This window comes from Geotrypetes seraphini, chromosome 3, assembly GCF_902459505.1.
Source record: "Geotrypetes seraphini chromosome 3, aGeoSer1.1, whole genome shotgun sequence".
NCBI lineage: Eukaryota > Metazoa > Chordata > Amphibia > Gymnophiona > Dermophiidae > Geotrypetes > Geotrypetes seraphini.
In genome coordinates this window covers 249,250,234-249,270,573 of record NC_047086.1, presented here as the reverse complement: position 1 = coordinate 249,270,573, position 20,340 = coordinate 249,250,234, and the positions used below count along the sequence as shown (strand labels likewise).

The following is a 20,340-nucleotide window of genomic DNA, read 5'->3' as shown; positions in this document are numbered from 1 at the left end:
GTAATAAACCCAATCCTCCCTTTGTTATTGGCAAAGTCACCTGATTTAATGAAATACATGATCCTTTTCCCATCCAAAGGAACCCACATATCAATTTATTTAATTGACATTCTACTACTTTAGATACATATAACCATTGAGGAATTATCATATTACAAACAGCAATATGTCCCAGTAAAGAAATATGAAAATGTCTCCATATTAATAAGGTTGATTTGGTCTTATTCAATAACGGTTGAATATTAAGATCATTTAAACGGGTAATATCTTGTGGAATAATGATCCCTAAATAAGTAACTGCTTCACTTGCCCAAGTTAATGGGAAATTTCCTTTCCAATGTTCCTTTAAGAACTAATTGAAAGGAAGGGCTACAGATTTCTGATAATTCAGATGAAACCCCTATGACAACTTTACATCGCAACTAGAGAGCTAATTAATGAAAATTGTCTTCACGGTCTTAGCACCCTTCTGTTTAGAAAGAAATCCTGTGCTGCAGTTAACAGCTTAACTAAAAAAAACTTTTACAAAAACAGTTTTACATTTGTTTACACCACTCCTTCCTGGAAGATTTATATTAACCTGCAGAATATCCAATAACTTAAAGGAATATCCAACAGAGGATGTCAATTTCTAGGAAACCAATGAAGCAATTCATTCACAACTCTGTGGAATGTTGATAAAAAAACCAGACTTGTCTTTATCTCAATTCCAATTAATTCATTGATCCTGAATGTTGATTAATATATTCCTGCAAAGCTCCCGGCTCATTATAATGTATGGTTTTATTGTTATGAGTTACTCTCATAACTGCAGGATACAGTAAACCGTATTTGGCCCCTAGTTGTCTCAGCTGCTCTCTCAGACCCAGGAATAGTTTTCTTTTATTTGATGTTAACTTTGCAAAATCAGAAAAAAAATAAAAGCTTTGACTGTTGCCACTTTATATTTTTCAATTGCTTGGCCGCATTAAGGATTTCAATGGCTTGTTGAAACCTGAGCAGTTTAAATATTAATGGCCTAGTACAGCATACTGACACCTTTTTTTACTCGCTCCTTCCCCCTCCCCAGTGGCCACAGTCTGGCATTCCCCCTTCCTCAACCCCCTTCTCCGAGTCAGCAGTGATTCTTAAATACTGTCAGCCCAGCCTCTATACCATGGTTCACTTCAGAGGAAACAGGAAGTATGTCAGGGAGGTGGGCCAAGGTAGAGGGAGTAGGGCCAGCTCAGGGTAGCATTTGGGAATCACTGTCGCTGGACTTTTGGAAGCCAGAAGACAGGTTAGACATGGGGAAGGGGGTTGAGGACAGAAGGGGGAGATGCCAGACTGTGTCCTGGGGTAGGGGAGAAGGAGGAGAGAGAGTGAGTATGTGTGTAGATGTCAGATTAGGGGAGGGCAGAAGGCGAGATGGACTCAGGGGATGGAAGGAAAGGAGCGAGAGGGCGTGGCTACTGTAGGGGTTCAGCATGGATAGCCATCCTGCCTCTAAGGTTGCCTTGCATGAGGACCAGTACCTTTTCTTCCTATTAAAAAAAAGCGTACTGAAAATAATGAAGTTTGAGACTAGAAATATAGATGTGCCAGGATATGATAACTTTGAAGAATGTTGTATATAGAAATGTTTCACATCCTGGAACAGACAAAAATCTAAACTCATGTTATAACACGAGATCACTGTATGTTGCATACAATATACTGCTAGTATAATCCAGTTGAGAATCAGATGCATTACCCAAAACCTTGGGTTGGAACAGTATACAGAATGAGAGGATTATATGCTCTCTGCACCTAGAAGTTACTAACATACATTTCACTGCTCTGTACAATAGGATTTTTCTGTATCCCATTTAACGTGTCCTACAACCTACCCTTCGTGATTCCCTTGCTATGCCCGCCATTCAGAAGATAAGGTAGAGAAAAATAACCAGACAAAAGCTGATGAGCAAAATGATTACAACTAACTTTTTCTGACTCCTGCAGGTCCTTCATCTACAGTCCCAAAACTCAAAAGTGTATAACACTGCCTGGGAACAGCAAGTCTACATCGTTACTCAGAAGCACAAGTTCTATTCTCTATGAGAAGAGAAGTATGTATATATTTAATGATTATTTGCAATGAACTGGATGACATGTGACATACATTTCTATAGGATTCATTTGAAAATACTTAAGTGTAGCTTGCTCATTCAAGAGATGTGTTCTTTCCTAATACGTTGCTTTGATCTGCTGCCATCTTTCAGTCCATTGTTTATCTTGTATTTATTTCTATTATGGTTTGTATAAAGCACCACAGGCACACAAGAATATGGGATGAGGTTTTTTTTTTTATTCTTTTGTGATGAGCAGAGACATCTAAAATTAGCAATAGGTAGGGTTACCAGATGTTTGGATTTCCCCGGACGGCTTTTCAAAACCCAGTCTGTAATTTCAAATAAGTCAGACACAAAGGCTGTACAATAATCAAATATTCAGGTTTATTAATTAAAGATGGTAATTAATAAGGACAGCATTTCTATCTGGGGAAAGAAATATGTCCTCAGACCTACTGTCTTTTTCTCCGGGGTGCAGTTTACAGACAATCACAGATATACTTTCTCTGACATCACATTAGCTAACATATTTTCACAGCACATGATCACATGGTCAGTTCTTAACCAAGAATTAACAGCACAAACACTTTGGTATTACTTCCTCTTTTATATGTAAGTTTAAAGCTACTTATCTCTCATCTATCAGCTATCAATATTCTTTATAGTTGAATGTTAAATCAAGCTACTTTTGCCTTTAACTACGATTTATATTTGTTTCTATATTTAAAGTTCACACATTGCCCTGTAGATGGCAGTATCTCACATTCTGAAATTCTGACTCTGGCATCAGGGGTGAGTGGGACATGGGAATGATCTTAAGATGACCAAACAAGTAGAAAGGGCGATGGTCAAAGCCAGAAGAATGCTCGGATACACAGGGAGAGGAATGGCCAATAGAAAAAAGGAGGTAATGATGCCCTTCTATAAGACACTGGCGAGACTCATTTAGAATATACACTTCTCCCTCCGTATACACGGGGGTTAGGTCCAGAGCCAGACTGTGATGTATGAAAAACCACAAATAACTTTTCAGACTGCTCTGACCCTGCCCCGCCTCCCTTCTGCGTCCCCAGAACCTTACCTGGTGGTCTACCAGTGAAGCGAGACAGGAGCGATGTTCTATGCTCCTGCCCCGTGCAGAGCTGTCACCAAAATGGCTGCCGTGAGTTCCCATTGTAGTCTCGAGACTACAACGGGAACTCACGACAGCCATTTTGGTGATGGCTGTGCACGGGGCTTGAGTATAGGAACATCGCTCCTGCCCCGATTCACCACTAGACCACCAGGTAAGGTTCCGGGGAGGCTCAAAGGGTCTAAAAAAATAGCCCAAAAAAGGAAATTATTTCTAAAAAAAAAATCACGAATAACCGAATCCGCGGATACTGAAACCGCAGATTCAGAGGGAGAAGTATATGTACAATTCTGGAGATGACTCCTTCAAAATGATATAAACAGAATGAGTCAGTCCAGAGGGTGGCTACAAAATTGTTCAGTGGTCTATATCATAAAGCATATGGGAACAGACTTGTAGACCTCAATATGCATACACTGGAAGAAAGGCGGGATGGGATATGATAGACATTTAAATATCTCTGTGGCATTAATGTACAGGAAGTTTGTTTATATTTATTGATTTATGATATACCACTTTAGTTAAATTATAGGATAAAGTAGTTTATAAAGTAAAATACTGTAAATATAAAAGCATGAAGTAGAACACCGATAAAAGTAGGAGAGTTATTGGTTCAGGGACATAAAGGGAGAAAAGTGGGAACTAGTGTTCCAAGGCAGTTTACTGTATATAACCCTTCCCCTCCAAAAAAAATCCTCTCTAGTGCAACGTATTATAGGCAAGTTCAAATAAGAAAATGGTGAGCCTATTTCAAGAAGGAAATGAGAGGGCATAAGATGAAGTTAAGAGGTAATGGACTTAGGAGTAATCTAAGGAAATACATTTTTTACAGAAAAGGTGGATGCATGGAACAGCCTCCAAGTAGAGGTGGTGGAGACAGACTATCTGAATTCAAAAAAGTGTAGGACAGGCAAGTGGGATTTCTTAGGAAGAAGAGATAGTGGATGCTGTGGATGGACAGACTGAATGGACCATTCGGCCTACATCTGTTGTTATGTTTCTGTAAGATTTTGATTGATCACCTATTGGCAATTGGGCATTTGGTCTTGCGGAGACAGTGCTGCAATGGTTTGAGTCCTTCATTACTGGAAGAAGACAAAGAAGTATGTATAGGTTTTAAATTGTATGAAACCTCTTTGTCAATACAGTGGAACCTTGGTTTGTGAGCATAATTCATTCCAGAAGCATGCTCGTAAATCAAAGTGCTCATATATCAAAGCGAGTTTCCCCATAGAAAGTAAGGGAAACTCGTTTGATTGGTTCCCCCCCCCCCCACGAGGCCACTGGCACAGCTCGCTTCCACCCCACCACATCCCAAAAAGACCCCCCCCAATCCCGAGGCCACTAGCGTGCTTCCACCCCACCCCCGAGAACCAGCATTGCTCCCCCACCTGCAAACCCCCAGAGAACCGGCATGCCCCCCCCCCCCCCCGAGAACCGGCATCACCCGCCCAAACCCTTACCCTGATTTGGCACCGGCATGCAGCACCAACCCACAGGATGTGCCGGTGCCTGAAGATCATGCTTCTTGCCGCTGGGCTGGGCCTTGAGCATCTGTGCATGCTCAAGGCCTTCTGGCTCTCGGGGTAAGGGTTTGAGTTTGGGTGGACCGGCGGGCGATGCCGGTTCTCGGGGGTAGGGGCTTGCAAATCGAATCAATGCTCGGTTTGCGATGCACAATTTGCTTGTTTTGCTCATTTTGCAAAACATTCGCAAACCGAGGTTTGACTGTAGTTCTTTTCAATTTGTACCTGGTACATTATCTTATTTACTAAAGTCATTTGGAGTTTCCGATCATGTTTACATGGATGATATTCAGTTTAGTCTTCCATTAGTGTTGTGTCTATTCCAGCTATGATTACTTGTACACAGGGGATAAATTTCTGTTTGAATAAGTAAATAGATTATTACTGAACATTCACTTATATACCTTTCAAATTGAAAAACAGGACAAATATAATGCAAAAGGTATAGACAAATTCATTCGCCAGCAAGATGGTGGAACCACTTTATAAACAGGTATGGTCTTCCTTTATGACAAAATTTCTGAGGAACTGCCTCAGGACATTGAAGAAAAAAGTAGGGTTACCAGATTTCCTCTTTAATAAAAGAGAACACCTGGCCTCACCCCCACACAAACCTCATGTCGCCTTCCCTGAGTTTTGAGCCACATCTGAAGGACCACCACGCATGTGCAGACATTGCCATGCTGATGTTATTCGCATGTATGCATATGTATGATGTCATCAGGTTAACATCTGTGCATCAGGTCACTGTTGGCTCTTCATTTAAAATAAATGTAAGGAGAATGTGTAAAGGGCAAATTCATTTCCACATTAATCACCAGACGTGGTTCCGAGCTCTGGGCCTTTCAAAACTAGGACAAACTGCCAGATTCTGGAAATCCCTCCGAGCATCTGGACAGTCCTCTAAAAGGAGGACATGTCTAGGTTTTCCCGGACTTCTGGTAACCCTAAGAAAAAGTATCTTAATTTCATAAATTTATTATAAAATAGAGAAAGTTATATAATTTTGAGCTTGGGGAAATTGAAAACATGGGCGACTTTTGACCTTCCTAGCAAAAGAACTGTAGCAAGCCTAGGACTTAAAACTGCTGAAGATCTAAAGGTGAAAAAACAGTGTGACAAGGCAGTGGCTGCTGCCAGAAGGATGCTGGGCTGTATAAAGAGAGGCGTAGCCAGTAGAAGGAAGAAGGTGTTGATGCCCCTGTACAGGTCATTGGTAAGGCCCCACTTGGAGTATTGTGTTCAGTTTTGGAGACCGTATCTGGCGAAGGACGTAAGAAGACTTGAAGCAGTCCAGAGGAGGGCAACGAAAATGATAGGAGGCTTGCGCCAGAAGACGTATGAGGAGAGACTGGAAGCTCTGAATATGTATACCCTAGAGGAAAGGAGAGACAGGGGAGATATGATTCAGACGTTCAAATACTTGAAGGGTGTTAACGTAGAACATAATCTTTTCCAGAGAAAGGAAAATGGTAAAACCAGAGGACATAATTTGAGGTTGAGGGGTGGTAGATTCAAAGGCAATGTTAGGAAATTGTACTTTACGGAGAGGGTGGTGGATGCCTGGAATGTGCTCCCGAGAGAGGTGGTGGAGAGTAAAACTGTGACTGAGTTCAAAGAAGCGTGGGATGAACACAGAAGATCTAGAATCAGAAAATAATATTAAAAATTGAACTAAGGCCAGTACTGGGCAGACTTGCACGGTCTGTGTCTGTATATGGCCGTTTGGTGGAGGATGGGCTGGGGAGGGCTTCAATGGCTGGGAGAGTGTAGATGGGCTGGAGTAGGTTTTAACGGAGATTTCGGCAGTAGGAACCCAAGCACAGTACTGGGTAGAGCTTTGGATTCTTGCCCAGAAATAACTAAGAAGAAAAAAATTAAAAAATTTAAATTGAATCAGGTTGGTAAGCATGGAGTGAAAAATTCATTTGTATTGGAGATTCTTTGTTGAAGGAAGGTTTAGTAGGATCCTGTTAAGGGTTTTGTGGGAGGTAGACCATGCCTTTGAGAAGAGTTGGATGAGTGGAACTGCTGAGTTTCCGTGTATTATTTTGGTATATGATGCATTTTATTTGTGATGGAATGGATATATATATATATCCCGAGTGGTATGAAATACAATATCAACATAGGTAGCAAAATCCACTCAATAGGAGAAGTGCACTAAACAAAAAAGGCCTCAGAGATGGAGCCTACGCACAGTCATAGACTGGGGAATTCAGCATAGTTTGTTAGCTCCTGGCTCCAATCATTGGCCAAAAAACCTGTATTTTATTTCCTAACTTTTTAATTTATTGCTCATTTAAAACATTTTTTTGAATTTTTAGTTTTTTTAAGTTTTTTTAAACAATAACCTTAAAACCTTGTCTATATTTTACCACCACTAAAAGTGTTAAACATACTATTTCAATGCACTCATCCATGAAACTGAGAACAAGCTGAACAAAATTGGTTTAGGCCAGATGAGGAGCTCTGTGAGAGCAGGTTACTCCATCACACCTGCAGGGAGGACTAATCAGCTTCTTGCAGTGAGAGAAAAGGGAATAGTTTTCTCAAAGCAGGGGAGCCAGCTCCAGAAGCAGTGGGAGTACCAGCCTCAGAGTACACATCGGCTCCCAACCCAGCTGGTTGCAAGTCACAGATTGCCAGCTCAAGAAATTAAGAAGCCCCAATCTACCTCCTGGCTACCAGACCAGGCAGAGAAATCTATCATGCCATGACACTGGCCCTGACGCAGCGGATGAAAAATAAACCCGCGAAACGCTGGCCGCGTTGGCACCTTCTTGAGGCACTCTTTTGAGTCATTGTTGCTCTGGCATGTTCTTAAGCTTCTATTAGCTTCAGATAAGTAACACTTGTTCTCAGTTTCATGGATGAGTGCATTGAAATAGTATGTTTAACACTTTTAGTGGTGGTAAAATATAGACAAGGTTTTAAGGTTTTTGTTTAAAAAACCTAAAAAACTAAAAATTCAAAAAAATGTTTTAAATGAGTAATAAATTTAAAAGTTAGGAAATAAAATACAGGTTTTTTGGCCAATGATTGGAGCCAGGAGCTAACAAACTACGCTGAATTCCCCAGTCTATGACTGTGCGTAGGTTCCATCTCTGAGGCCTTTTCCTGTTTAGTGCACTTCTCCTATTGAGTGGATTTTGCTACCTATAGTTAATGGAATGGATAGCCACATCTGAACTCTGAGGACTTTTTTAAGAGATCAGATTCCACAGCTGACCCTTGAGGGGAGGAATGCTGGCTTAGTACCTAACCCTCAGTAAGCCTGGTTCTAAGAGGGAGGTTGTAGAGGATCTGCATTAAAGATAGTTTTCACAGCAACCTGTGAATTACTATCTGCCCACCCACCCCTAGGCTCAAATTACTCTTATACTACTTCTAAATTACCCTTCACATTTCTCCAGCTGATCTTAACAAGAACAATTTGCACAACCTGAAACACCTAACCCTCAAGCCCTCTCACCAGATCTGGAAACTCACCCTTTTCCCCACACATGAAGAGATACTAAGGGGATCTGCTCTGCTGAGAAAATAAAAAATACATCCATTGGAACATTTTGTCTGGTGGTATTCAAACTTGGGAAAGGTAAATTTGGGTTTTGGTGGGTTATATTTTTGTAGTTCTCTTTTTAGCTCAGCAAAATCAGTCAGGCAGTGGTGTAGCCCATAGAGTCTGTTATAGAATGAGGGAAGAGGACATTCTCCTTCTGAGAGGAGAAAAGTAGAAGACCTATCTTTGGGTACGTATATATTATTTTGCTCTCAGCTTTGATAGGTTTGGGAAGTAAAGCTCAATTGTAGGTTCCCTTCTAAAGACAGTTTAGATCTCAAAAGAACAAACTTTTAATACAATCCTAACACTCTCTATACTAGTCTAATATATTCCTAGTAGCTTAAAAAGGTTAATTAATTAGCCCAATAACAAGATGCAGACAGTAATCCAGCAGCAAGAGGGTTGCTATCCAGTCTTTTGCATTGAGTGTCACATGTATGACTTTCTCCTGGTTGGCGAGAAGTTATGTGTGTGTGCTCACTGCAAATATCTCCTAGCTCTCAGAGAACGAGTACGTTCCCTTGAGGTAAGAGTAGCAGACTTGGAGGAGCTGAGGGAGACAGAGAAGTACATAGAGGAGATTTACAGCGATGTTGTAGAGAAGTCCCACCTCCAGTCTGGTAGCCCTTGTGCTACCTTGGAGGAAAGAGGTCTCCTAGAAGAAGAGGATGTGTTTCCAGGGGCTTCTGTCCAGGAGGGAAAAGTTAGGACAGCGGTTGTAGTTGGTGATTCGATTATTAGGCATGTAGATAGCTGGGTGGCTGGTGGGCATGAGGATCACCTGGTCACTTGCCTGCCTGGTGCAAAGGTGGCAAACCTCACGCGTCACATAGATAGGATTTTAGATAGTGCTGGGGAGGAGACAGCTGTCCTGGTACATGTAGGAACCAATGACCGGAAAATGTAGGAGGGAGGTTCTGGAAGCCAAATTTAGGCTGTTAGGTAGAAAGCTGAAATCCAGATCCTCCAAGGTTGTATTTTCAGAAATGCTACCAGTTCCACACGCAGGACCCAAGAGGCAGATAGAGCTCCAAAGTCTCAATGCATGGTTGAGACGATGGTGCAGGGATGAGGGATTTAGATTTGTTAGGAACTGGGCAACCTTCTGGGAAAGGGGGAGCTTGTTCCGAAAGGACAGACTCCACCTTAACCAGGATGGAACCAGGCTGCTTGCACTAACGTATAAAAAGGAGATAGAGCAGCTTTTAAACTGAGATGTGGGGAAAAGCTGACAGTCACCCGGAGGCGGATGGTTCGGTGTGAGGTATCCTTAGAGGATACTATTGAAACAGGATATTTAGGGAGTCCTGATAGAGAGATTACAATAATGGTGAAAGAAAGCTAGGAGGGTTTAAGAAGAAGGCAGAGTAAAAGTCTCAAATTTTCTCTGTCTTCTCAGCAGACTGTAGTTGCAAGGAAAAAAAACACAAATTTGAAGTGTCAGTATGCAAATGCTAGAAACTTAAAAAATAAAATAGGAGAGTTAGAGTATATAGCACTAAATGATGATATAGATATAATAGGCATCTCGGAGACCTGGTGGAAGGAGGACAATCAATGGGACACTGTGTTACCTGGATACAAATTATATTGCAAGGATAGAGTAGATGAAATTGGATGGGGGGGGGGGGGGTTGCGCTATATGTTAAAGAGAGAATTGAATCAAATAAAATAAACATTCTGCATGACATAGACAGCAGTGTGGAATCCTTATGGATAAAAATTCCATGTGTGAAGGGAAGGAATATAAAGGTTGGGTTATACTACCATCTCCCGGGACAAAATGAGCAGACAGATGAAGAAATGTTTTCAGAGATTAGGAAAGCTGGAGAAATGGGCAACGCTATAATGATGGGTGATTTCAATTACCAAAGGAAAAAAAAATAATGCTTGATAGAATGTTGGTGATCACTCCACTGACCACTGTGCACAATACAGGATACAAGCAAGTCATGGTCTATTGCACTCAGCTGAACACAGCATAAATATATGTGGAGAAAAAAGCCTCAGTTAATGCTTCATGGGCTCAAAAAACACTCCACAATAGTATATTCTGCCAACTTGTCATATTGTCCACATATATTATATCCACAGGATCAGTCAGCATCAATTCCAAGAAAAACAGACACTATAGTGTAATAAGTTTCAAGTTTTATTATAAACTTGATTGATCGCTTATTCAAAATTCTAAGCAATAAAATTACAAAATTTTAGGGGACAACAAAACAAACAAAACTAAACCTTGCAAAACATAATAAAGACTAATCTTACAAACATATTAAAACAAGAGGAAAGAATGGAAAAAGAAATACAAATTGTTGATAGTAAATAAGACAATTATGGGGAAAAAACAATAGGAAGGGAGAGAGCAATGTACTTCAGGGAAGTTATAGAATGGAATTGGAATGAGGCTCCTAGTCAGGCTTTCTAATTATTGAATGCATCCTTAAAAAGAAAGCTTTTTAATTTGCTCTTAAATTTATCCAAGTTCTGTTCTTTCCTTAAATAAATAGGGAGGGAATTCCATGTTTGAGGGGCTGTGACAGAAAAAATGACTTGCCGCCAAGTACTTGTAGAAACTAAGCAGAAAAACTGTATTCTTTATCCAGTCACACAGCTACTGCTTAGTTCAAACACCAGTACCCCGACAGGGAATCCCTGTTTCGCCAGTCAAGGCTGCGTCAGGGGATAAGCGACCAAGCTACAGCACTCTCACATGCTGCAGCCAACTTGGGTTAATCCACACCCGGTTTCAGGAAAAAATGGCGCTGGTTAAATGTTACATCGGAGAGTGATAGGGAGGTAAAATTCCTAGATGTCATAAATGACTGCTTGTTGGAGCAACTGGTCCAGGAACTGACAAGAGGGGGTGCTATTTTAGATTTGGTTCTTAGTGGAATGCAAGACATAATACAGGAATTAACTGTGTTAGGTCCACTGGGAAACAGTGATCTTAACATGATCAAATTTGAACTGATACCGGGAGCAACATCGTAAAAGAAATTTTCTGTAGGAGCGTTTAATTTATGAAAGGGCGACTATGATAAAATGAGGAAAATGGTTAAAAAGAAGCTAAAAGGATCGGTTGCAAAGGTTAGGACTGTGAACAAGGCATGATTGTTATTTAAAAATACCGTCGTGGAAACCCAAACTAGATGTATTCCACAATCAGCAAAGGTGGAAAAAAGAGGAAACGAGAGCCGGCGTGGTTAAAAGGTGAAGTAAAAGAGGCTATTAGAGTAAAAAAAAAAACATTCTTTAAAGAATGGAAAAAGGATCCGAATGCAGAAAATAAGAAGAAACACAAGCACTGGCAAGTTAGATGCGAAGCATTGATAAAGACAGCTAAGAATAAATATGAAGAGAAACTTGCAAAAGAGGCAAAACTCATAGCAATTTTTTTAGGTATATCAGAAATAGAAAACCTGTGAGGGAATCTGTGGGACTGTTGGATGATCAAGGAGTGAAAGGGGTGCTCAGGGTGGATAAGGCCATAGTGGAAAAACTGAATTAATTCTTTGCTTTGGTCTTTATGGAAGAAGATATAAGAGATATACCTGAACCGGAAATGGTTTTCAAGGGTGATGATGTGGAGGAACTGAAAGAAATCTCGGTAAATCTGGAAGATGTACTGAGCCAAATCGACAAGTTAAAAAGTGATAAATCGCCAGGACTGGATGGTATACATCCCAGGGTACTAAAAGAATTCAAACATGAAATTGCTGACCCGCTGTTAGTGATCTGTAACCTGTTGCTAAAATCGGAGGGTGGTCAATGTTAACGCCAATTTTTAAAAAGGGCTCCAGGGGAGATCTGGGAAATTACAGACCGGTAAGCCTCACTTTAGTGCCGGGCAAAATGCTAGAAACAATTATAAAAAATAAAATTGTGGAACATGTAGACAAGTATGATTTTATAATAGAGTCAGCATGGGTTCAGCCGAGAGAGATCTTGCCTCACAGATTTGTTTGACTTCTTTGAAAGTGTGAATAAACATGTGGATAAAGGTGAGCCGGTTGATATAGTGTATCTAGATTTTCAGAAAGCTTTTGATAAAGTTCCTAACGAGAGGCTCCTGAGAAAATTGAAGTGTCATGGGATAGGTGGCAAAGTTCAGTTGTGGATTAGGAATTGGTTATTGGATAGAAAACAGAGGGTAGGGTTAAATGGTCATTTTTCTCAATGGAGGAGAGTAAACAGTGGAGTGCTGCTGGGGTCTGTACAGGGACCGGTGCTATTTAACTTATTTATAAATTATCTAGAAATTGGAACGACGAGTGAAGTGATTAAATTTGCAGATGACACTAAACTGTTCAAAGGTGTTGAAACGCATGCGGAACGTGAAAAATTGCAGGTGGACCTTAGGAAATTGGAAGACTGGGCGTCCAAATGACAGATGAAATTTAATATGGACAAATGCAAAGTGATGCACATTGGGAAGAATAACCTGAATCACAGTTACCGGATGCTAAGGTCCAACTTGGGGGTTAGCGCCCAAGAAAAGGATCTTGGTGTCATCGTAGACAATACAATGAAACCTTCCGCTCAATGCATGGCGGCGGCCAAAAAAGCAAACAGGATGCTGGGAATTATTAAAAAGGGATGGTTAACAAGACTAAGAATGCCATAATGCCCTGTATCGCTCCATGGTGCGACCTCACCTGGAGCATTGCGCTCAATTCTGGTTTCCTTATCTCAAGAAAGATATAGGGCTCCTTTTACTAAGGTGCGCTAGCGTTTTTAGTGCATGCAACAGATTGACGCACACTATCCAACTCATCTTCTTCCATCACAGCTTCTAGATCCAGAATCTTGTTTCCCATACTTTGAGCATTAGTATATGCTGCTTTCCAGACATTGCCCCTTTTTTCCATCCGTGTAGCTATTCAGTGATTTACTCACCTGAGGGCATATACTCACCTGGGGGCTTTTATCACCCTGCCCCATCACTTCTAGTTTAAAGCCCTTTTCAGTAGATTAGCCAGCCTGCTGCCAAAGACACTTTATCCCTTCTTTGATAGATGCACATCATACCTGTTCAGCAGCTCTTAGAAAATCATCCCATGGTTCAGGAAGCCAAAACGCTCTTGACGACACCATCTAAGCAGCCATGCATTCATCTCCAGGATGCGAGCTTCTCTACCCTGGCCTTTACCCTCAACAGGGAGGATGGACAAGAATACCACCTGTGCACCTGACTACTTCACCTTCTCTCCCAGAGCCACAAAGTCATTTTTGATACGTTCGCAGGGGTACCTGGCAGTATCGTTAATGCCAATGTGGATGAACAGCATCAGATAATAGTCTGCTGATGGATGCTTCTGTACCCCTCAGAAGGAAATCACCAACTACCACTACCTTACACCTCCTAGTGGTCACAGATTTAGTAATTTTTGGGATTTCAAGCTTTAGTCCGTCTTCTCCTAGGGATGCTCTCATTTCCTCCACTTCCAGGACAGCATACCGGTTCTTCAGTTCAAGGGCAGGGGGTGTCACAGTACCAATCTTGCAATGTTCTGTAATCTGAATCCAGTTGTCTTCCCTCAGCATAGTCTCTTCTTCCCCACTGCTAGAAATCTTTGACGCCTCATGAACTATTTCATCGATGTACTTCTCGTTCTCACAGATGCTTCTCAGTCTTTCCACTTTCTATCTCAGTTCCTTTATTTTCTTCATGAGAGATTTAAGCTGAAGACAGCTTGCACATAGAACCACTCCCTCTGCCTGGGTAACATTTTATGTCTGCACAGAGACAGAAGTTGTTACCTGAGCAGCATCTTTGATGATACGATGTTTCCCAGCCATAGTATGGTGCAGAAGTACTTACACCTGGAAAGAATAAAAAAAGGGCAGAAAAATCCTACCAAAGTAAGGCCTTGTTCCTAGTTGGCTGAAGAGCCTATAAATCAAAAAGCTCTGTCTTGGGGTAGGCGAGAAGGTATTACATTAACACCAGAGCCTTTCCTCAACAGTTATTTGTGCCCTAATCTGATATTATACTCTGAAATGCAACCTAAAACACTAATCTAGGCTAAAACACTGTTTTGTATTAAACCCGGGATCCGGAAGGTTCGCCCCCCACATTTCGCCCCCAGCAATTCGCCCCTCACATTTCGCCCCCCACATTTCGCCCCCAGGTATGTTTCGCCCCCGGAAGTTTCGCCCCCACACATTTCGCCCCCCGGATGTTTTGCCCCCACACATTTCGCCCCCGCACATTTCGCCCCTGAGCGTTGGATTATGACCCCCATCTTCAAGGTTTGTCTCAAGCGCCTCTTATTTACCTCTCTTCCGTTGACTCCGAGAGGGCCGCAGTGCGACCGTGTGGAAGGAGGGTGGGGGGAGCGAATGGTACGATCGGATGGGAAGGGAAGCAATGGTAACTGCACCAGGATCGAGAAAGGAACTGCAGCGCCGGCTTTCAACTTAAAACAAAAACATAAAAAATCCAACTGCAGATCGCTGCTCTCACCCGACTCCCACTGCATGGTACCGGCTCCTCTCTCGAACTGCACCAGGATCGAGAGAGGAACTGCAGCGCCGGCTTTCAACTTAAAACTCCTGCCTCAATCTTGACAATGATACAGGAAGTGCTACCACTTTTATTAGGCCTCTTCCACTCTCCTCAAGCATTATTTTCACTGTGCTCAAGTTCTTCCAGTGGGTCCATGTTGCCATAGATTCTCAGTGGGGTCATTTCAGGCAGCCATGCAAACGTTGGAGCGCAACAGCAATTTCTTTTGTGGGACTCGGGTAAACTTTTCTCTTCATGCTATTAGCATTGGCACCCACACATTTTGCCCCCGGATTAAAATGATGAAAAAATAAAATAAAAAAAGTTAAAATGATTAAGTAGGTATTTTTTACCTGATTTTTGTCTGAGAAGTCACTGGTCCGCTGGGACCAAACCGGATTTTTCAGAATTTGAGAGGACCAAAATACATAATTTACTTTTTTTGCTTTATTTTATCATGTTAAAATGGTGATTTGTTTCAAAAATCGAAAATTTGGTGGAGATGTCTCCTTTATCCCCAGAGCGAAGTCATTGATTTCTGTGATGTTTATCATTTAATTTTTTATTTTTTACTGTGCAAAACAAAAACTAACCTGTCAAATGAAATAACAGTCCAAACACAACACAGTCAAATAACAAGTAAAATGAAATACAGTGATAAAGTGAACAAAAACTAACCTGTCAAATGAAATAACAGTCCAAACACAACACAGTCAAATAACAAGTAAAATGAAGTGATAAAGTGAACAAAAACTAACATGTCAAATGAAATAACAGTCCAAACACAACACAGTCAAATAACAAGTAAAATGAAATACAGTGATAAAGTGAACCTAAAAGTCAGAAGCACGAACGTCAATCAAAATTCAAAATTGTATGCTATTCCTCTGAGATAGTCGATCAAATTTCGATTGCCCAAGTCCTCCACAATACGCCGAATCCTTGCAGAAATCGCTGCGTATTTCTTGTTTCGCGCATTGACAGGATTGCCGGCTATAATCTGCGTGATTTCAAAATTGTGAAGGCCTTGCTGTCTTTTCAAGCAGTTGATGAAGCGGTATATATTGGGGAAAAGTGAGCCGCAGGTTTCTTGAAAGCTGCGATGCCAGCCCTCGACGTCATTGTTCGTCCGATGTTGGCCTTTCAACGTTCGTTGATGAACATTCCAAAACAGAACTGGAAACAATGGATTCTGGCGTCCTCTTCGGTTCATTCGACCAATGTAGGTGTCCTCGAAATAGTTGGCAATGGGTACTGCTTCTTCTGGAAATTTGGGATCGTCCAGCAGCTCTTCAAATGATTGCACAACAATGGCCGGAGGCAGAAAAGCAAGAGCTGGTATCATGCGGATCCACTGGGCAAATTCGTGGTCATTTTGGTAGCGCACTTTCAATCCTTCATTCTGAACTCTTCGCCATATTGACTGCGACAAGTGGAAGAAGCAGCCTGTTTTCTCGATGTTAGGAAACTCGATTTCAAACGCTTGAATTGCAGCTTGTTCAAAATCGGTCATCAACTGCTGCGGTTGGAGACCTGGCTGCATATTCTTAAGCTGCTGCAGCATCTGTCGATAGGTTGTTCGGGTCTTGTTCGGCAACAGCGCGTACAATGCTGGAATGATGACACCACCGTGAACTGCATGAATCGTATAAAGCTGCTCGAACAAAGCTGGTGCAGTAGAAAACGTGCCATCAGCGAACCATTCACTGCTCTGTGCCAACGAGTGGAGATTATCCCTCGTTCCAAATATCAATATTCGGCTGGTTCCAGTCCCTGAATAAAAATAAAAATAATTTAGGCATAAATTTAGGCGGTGGATGGAGGAAACCCCTCAGTTGGGACGGGACATATTGTCCTGTCCATACATGGGCTTTTCAAAGTCCAAAAAAGGGTCAGAAATAGTCAGGGGTGCAGAAAAAACACCATTTTTCGACGAGCTCTATTCGCTGGCATCAAAAAATTCCGAAAGACAAAAAAAATATTTTTTTTTCATTTTTTTGAGCTATTACGTTAATGGAATGTTTGACAAATTCTACTAAAATTCTACCAAAAATTGTACGAAGTAATTTAGTAAAATTAAATGTGGAAGATTATATAGTAACAATAATTCAAGAAAACGCTTAAAACGGCTTAGAAGACTCAGACATACTTGTTTGACCAATTCTAATAAATTAAGAAATTTTTGGCCATTTTATGTGCCACAAAGTGATATAAAATGCGAGCAAATAACGCCTACATGTACGAGTACATAATGCTAATAGCTTGAAGAGAAAAGTTTACCCGAGTCCCACAAAAGAAATTGCTGTTGGACGCCATTGATAATGATCTCCTGAAATTCTGGCGGGATGACGAGTTGATCAATGGTTTGAGGCAGCCGCGGCATACCCTCGACTTGTCTTGACGATTGAATTGATCTCTTTAGCGAATCTTTTCTAGGCAGAAGCGCTCCAACGTTTGCATGGCTGCCTGAAATGACCTCACTGAGAATCTGCTGTGGCGTCTCCTGTGTCGACCTTGCCCTGGCAGTAACTTCATTGATTAATCGAACTACTTCAGGCCTTGCTGCCTGTGCTGCATGATTATGTATATTTACGATTTTCACAACTTCGCCATCAATTCCTTCAGTCCAAACGCGTCCTTTACACGTTGACCGCTTTTCGCATACCCAAATAGCATGGCTGTCATCTGCTGTTCGTTTAGAGAATACATAAATATGATTTTCGTAAACTAGCTTCTTCTTGCCACGCTTTGAAAGAACTGAATCCATAAATAAACAAATCACTACACAGATCAGTTAATCAAGCGCCAATTCGGAAATCGAAAGGACTAAATGACCAAGAGGCAAGAACACGTTATATTTATAGAAGCGCTGGCGGTTAAGCTCTGTAGAATTTTGCAAAGTCATTGGCACCAGATTGGCCGAATTTAGCACTGGCGACTATACATACATTTCGCCCCCGCACATTTCGCCCCTGAGCGTTTTTCCCCTAGTATGTATGTATGTATGTAGTGTGACCCAAAATTATTTTAAATACTACTGCAAATAAAGCCGACTTTGTCGCATTTCCCAGCCAGGTTATAAAACACCATTTACTTTGAATTTGTAGCCTGCCGTCGTGTCGGCAAAGAAATCGCCTGCGAGAGGAATAGTCTGACACTTATCAGCGCGCTCCAGCGGGACCCAGGAGTGATTTCAGCGCTTCTCTGCTTTCCCCCGGCGCTCCAGCGGGACCCAGGAGTGATGTCAGCGCTTCTCTGCTTTCCCCCGGCGCTCCAGCGGGACCCAGGAGTGATGTCAGCGCTTCTCTGTTTTCCCCCGGCTTAGACAACTGATCTCCTGACAAATGGAGTACTAGGGGAAAAACGCTCAGGGGCGAAATGTGCGGGGGCGAAATGTGTGGGGGCGAAACATCCGGGGGGCGAAATGTGTGGGGGCGAAACTTCCGGGGGCGAAACATACCTGGGGGCGAAATGTGGGGGGCGAAATGTGAGGGGCGAATTGCTGGGGGCGAAATGTTGGGGGCGAAACTTCCGCAAACCATTAAACCCTAATAGAGACTCTAAAGGCTACACTATTGCCTAACTGATTTTGCTGAGCTAAAAAAGAACTACAATGATATAACCTACTGGAACCCAAGTTTACTTTTCCTAGACAATAGTTCACAAGTTGCTGTGAAAACTATCTTTAATGCTGAGCCTCTACAACCTTTTGTGGCTCTACATTTAGAATAAAATGTAAGGAGAATGTGTAAAGGGCAAATTCATTTTCATATTAATACTGTATAATATAATGATTTTGTAAGCAAATAAGCACAAACGCAAATCTGTAATTCTGGAAGAGAAAAAATGATTATATGCTGAACATAAACTACCTTTGCTGATTGATTTGTAAATTTTTAACCAAAAGAACACCGAGTATTTGAGGTTAAAGTTTGCAAGTGTATGGGACAAAAATCTGAAGGTTATATAAACTTGTCAGCAGTTCATGCAAACAAGAAAATTATATGAGTCAGCATGATAACTCTTTTGGGCTGGCTTCTTCCATCTTCTGTGTTGCTGGTCTGTTGCAAAACTAGCTCCAGAACCCCAGCAGCTTTCTGACAAATGTTGCACCACAATGCATATTTGGACATACATATAAATATGGGATATAGCCAGTGGCGTACCTAGGGTATGTGGCACCCGGGGCCCATCATTTTTTGACACCCCCCCCATGTAAAAAAATATTTTTTGTAATAACCATGAAACTGAATAAATAGTCACAATAGAAACAGGCAGTGGAAATTTTATTTTATTGAACCTCATATATGTAACCATTATTCCAAACATACCATAACATAACATAAATTATGTCTGAATTGTCATGATATCAGAAGTACATATGGAGTAGTTGCAGGTGATGCTTGGGACAGTTCTGATTGTGTTAGTTTGGTTTTATGTGTTTTTTGAATAGAAGGGTTTTTATTTATTTTTGAAGGTTTTGTAGTCTGTGGTCGAGGTCAATAGGTTGTAGAGTTGGGGGTCGAATGTTAGGAGGTTGTCGAACAGTTTTTTTTCTTTTGACGATTTTGGTTGGAGGGTGTGTGAATGGTGCGTGAGTTCTCCTATGTCTGGTTGAAGTGGATTTAATTATTTAGCTGAAAAAATTAGTAACCCCCCCCCCCATTCCTCACACATTAATTCTCTTCCATTTTTGTTCCCATTCTAAAAAACACTGATAAGTTCCCAGAAAAAAAATACATTAAAATAAGAAGTGAAAACAAAGGCCCCTACAGATGAGAACATAACATAAGAATAGCCTAACTGGGTCAGACCAATGGTCCATCATGCCCAGTAGCCCATTCTCATGGTAACCAATCCAGGTCATTAGTACCTGGTCAAAACCCAAAGAGTAGCAGCATTCCATGCCACCGATCCAGGGCAAGCAGACACTTCCCCCATGTCTTAATAACAGACTATGGACTTTTCCTCCAGGAATTTGTCCAAATCTTTCTTAAAATCAGCAATGCTATCTGCTTTTACCATAACTTCTGGCCACTTCATTTTTAAGCTTAGTTCTTTCCTTCCAAACAGAGACCTTGCTAGATGTCAAATACAGAAAGAACAAGGTAACTTCACAAGGACTTAGCTGTGCAGGAAATGTGAATCTCCTCATACACCCACCATATAGTGCAAAAATGTGCAAAGATCTGTTTTTTTTCTTTCGATCACTACATAGTCTAATACCACACAAGCAGCGCTGTTACAAACATATTCTGAAGGTCAATGCTAAGGTTAACAAAGTTTCCTTCCTTGGACCACAAGGAGATACTGACAAACCACTAGAAGAGATCCCAAAACAACTTCCCAGGCACAACACCCAAAGACCCACTCAGTGTGTGAACCAGTAGAGTGGAGTGGACTAGCTGGGGGGTGTAAATGGGCCCAGAGTTTGCTCAGCAGAATTTCCCAGACCATCTCTTCCTCTCAACACATTGACACGCTGCCGCAACCACCACCACCATTAGGAACAC

At 41.5% G+C, this 20,340-nt stretch overlaps 1 protein-coding gene across 1 annotated transcript in view; it reads left to right on the top strand.

Annotated features, from left to right (window-relative positions):
- The window catches only part of PLG (plasminogen), a 256,749-nt gene that overhangs the window by 27,734 nt on the left and 208,675 nt on the right, over window positions 1–20,340 (top strand). The window contains exon 3 of the mRNA XM_033938421.1: window positions 1,981–2,087. Within this exon, the coding sequence (XP_033794312.1) occupies window positions 1,981–2,087 (107 nt within the window). The remainder of the gene's footprint in view (window positions 1–1,980; window positions 2,088–20,340) is intronic.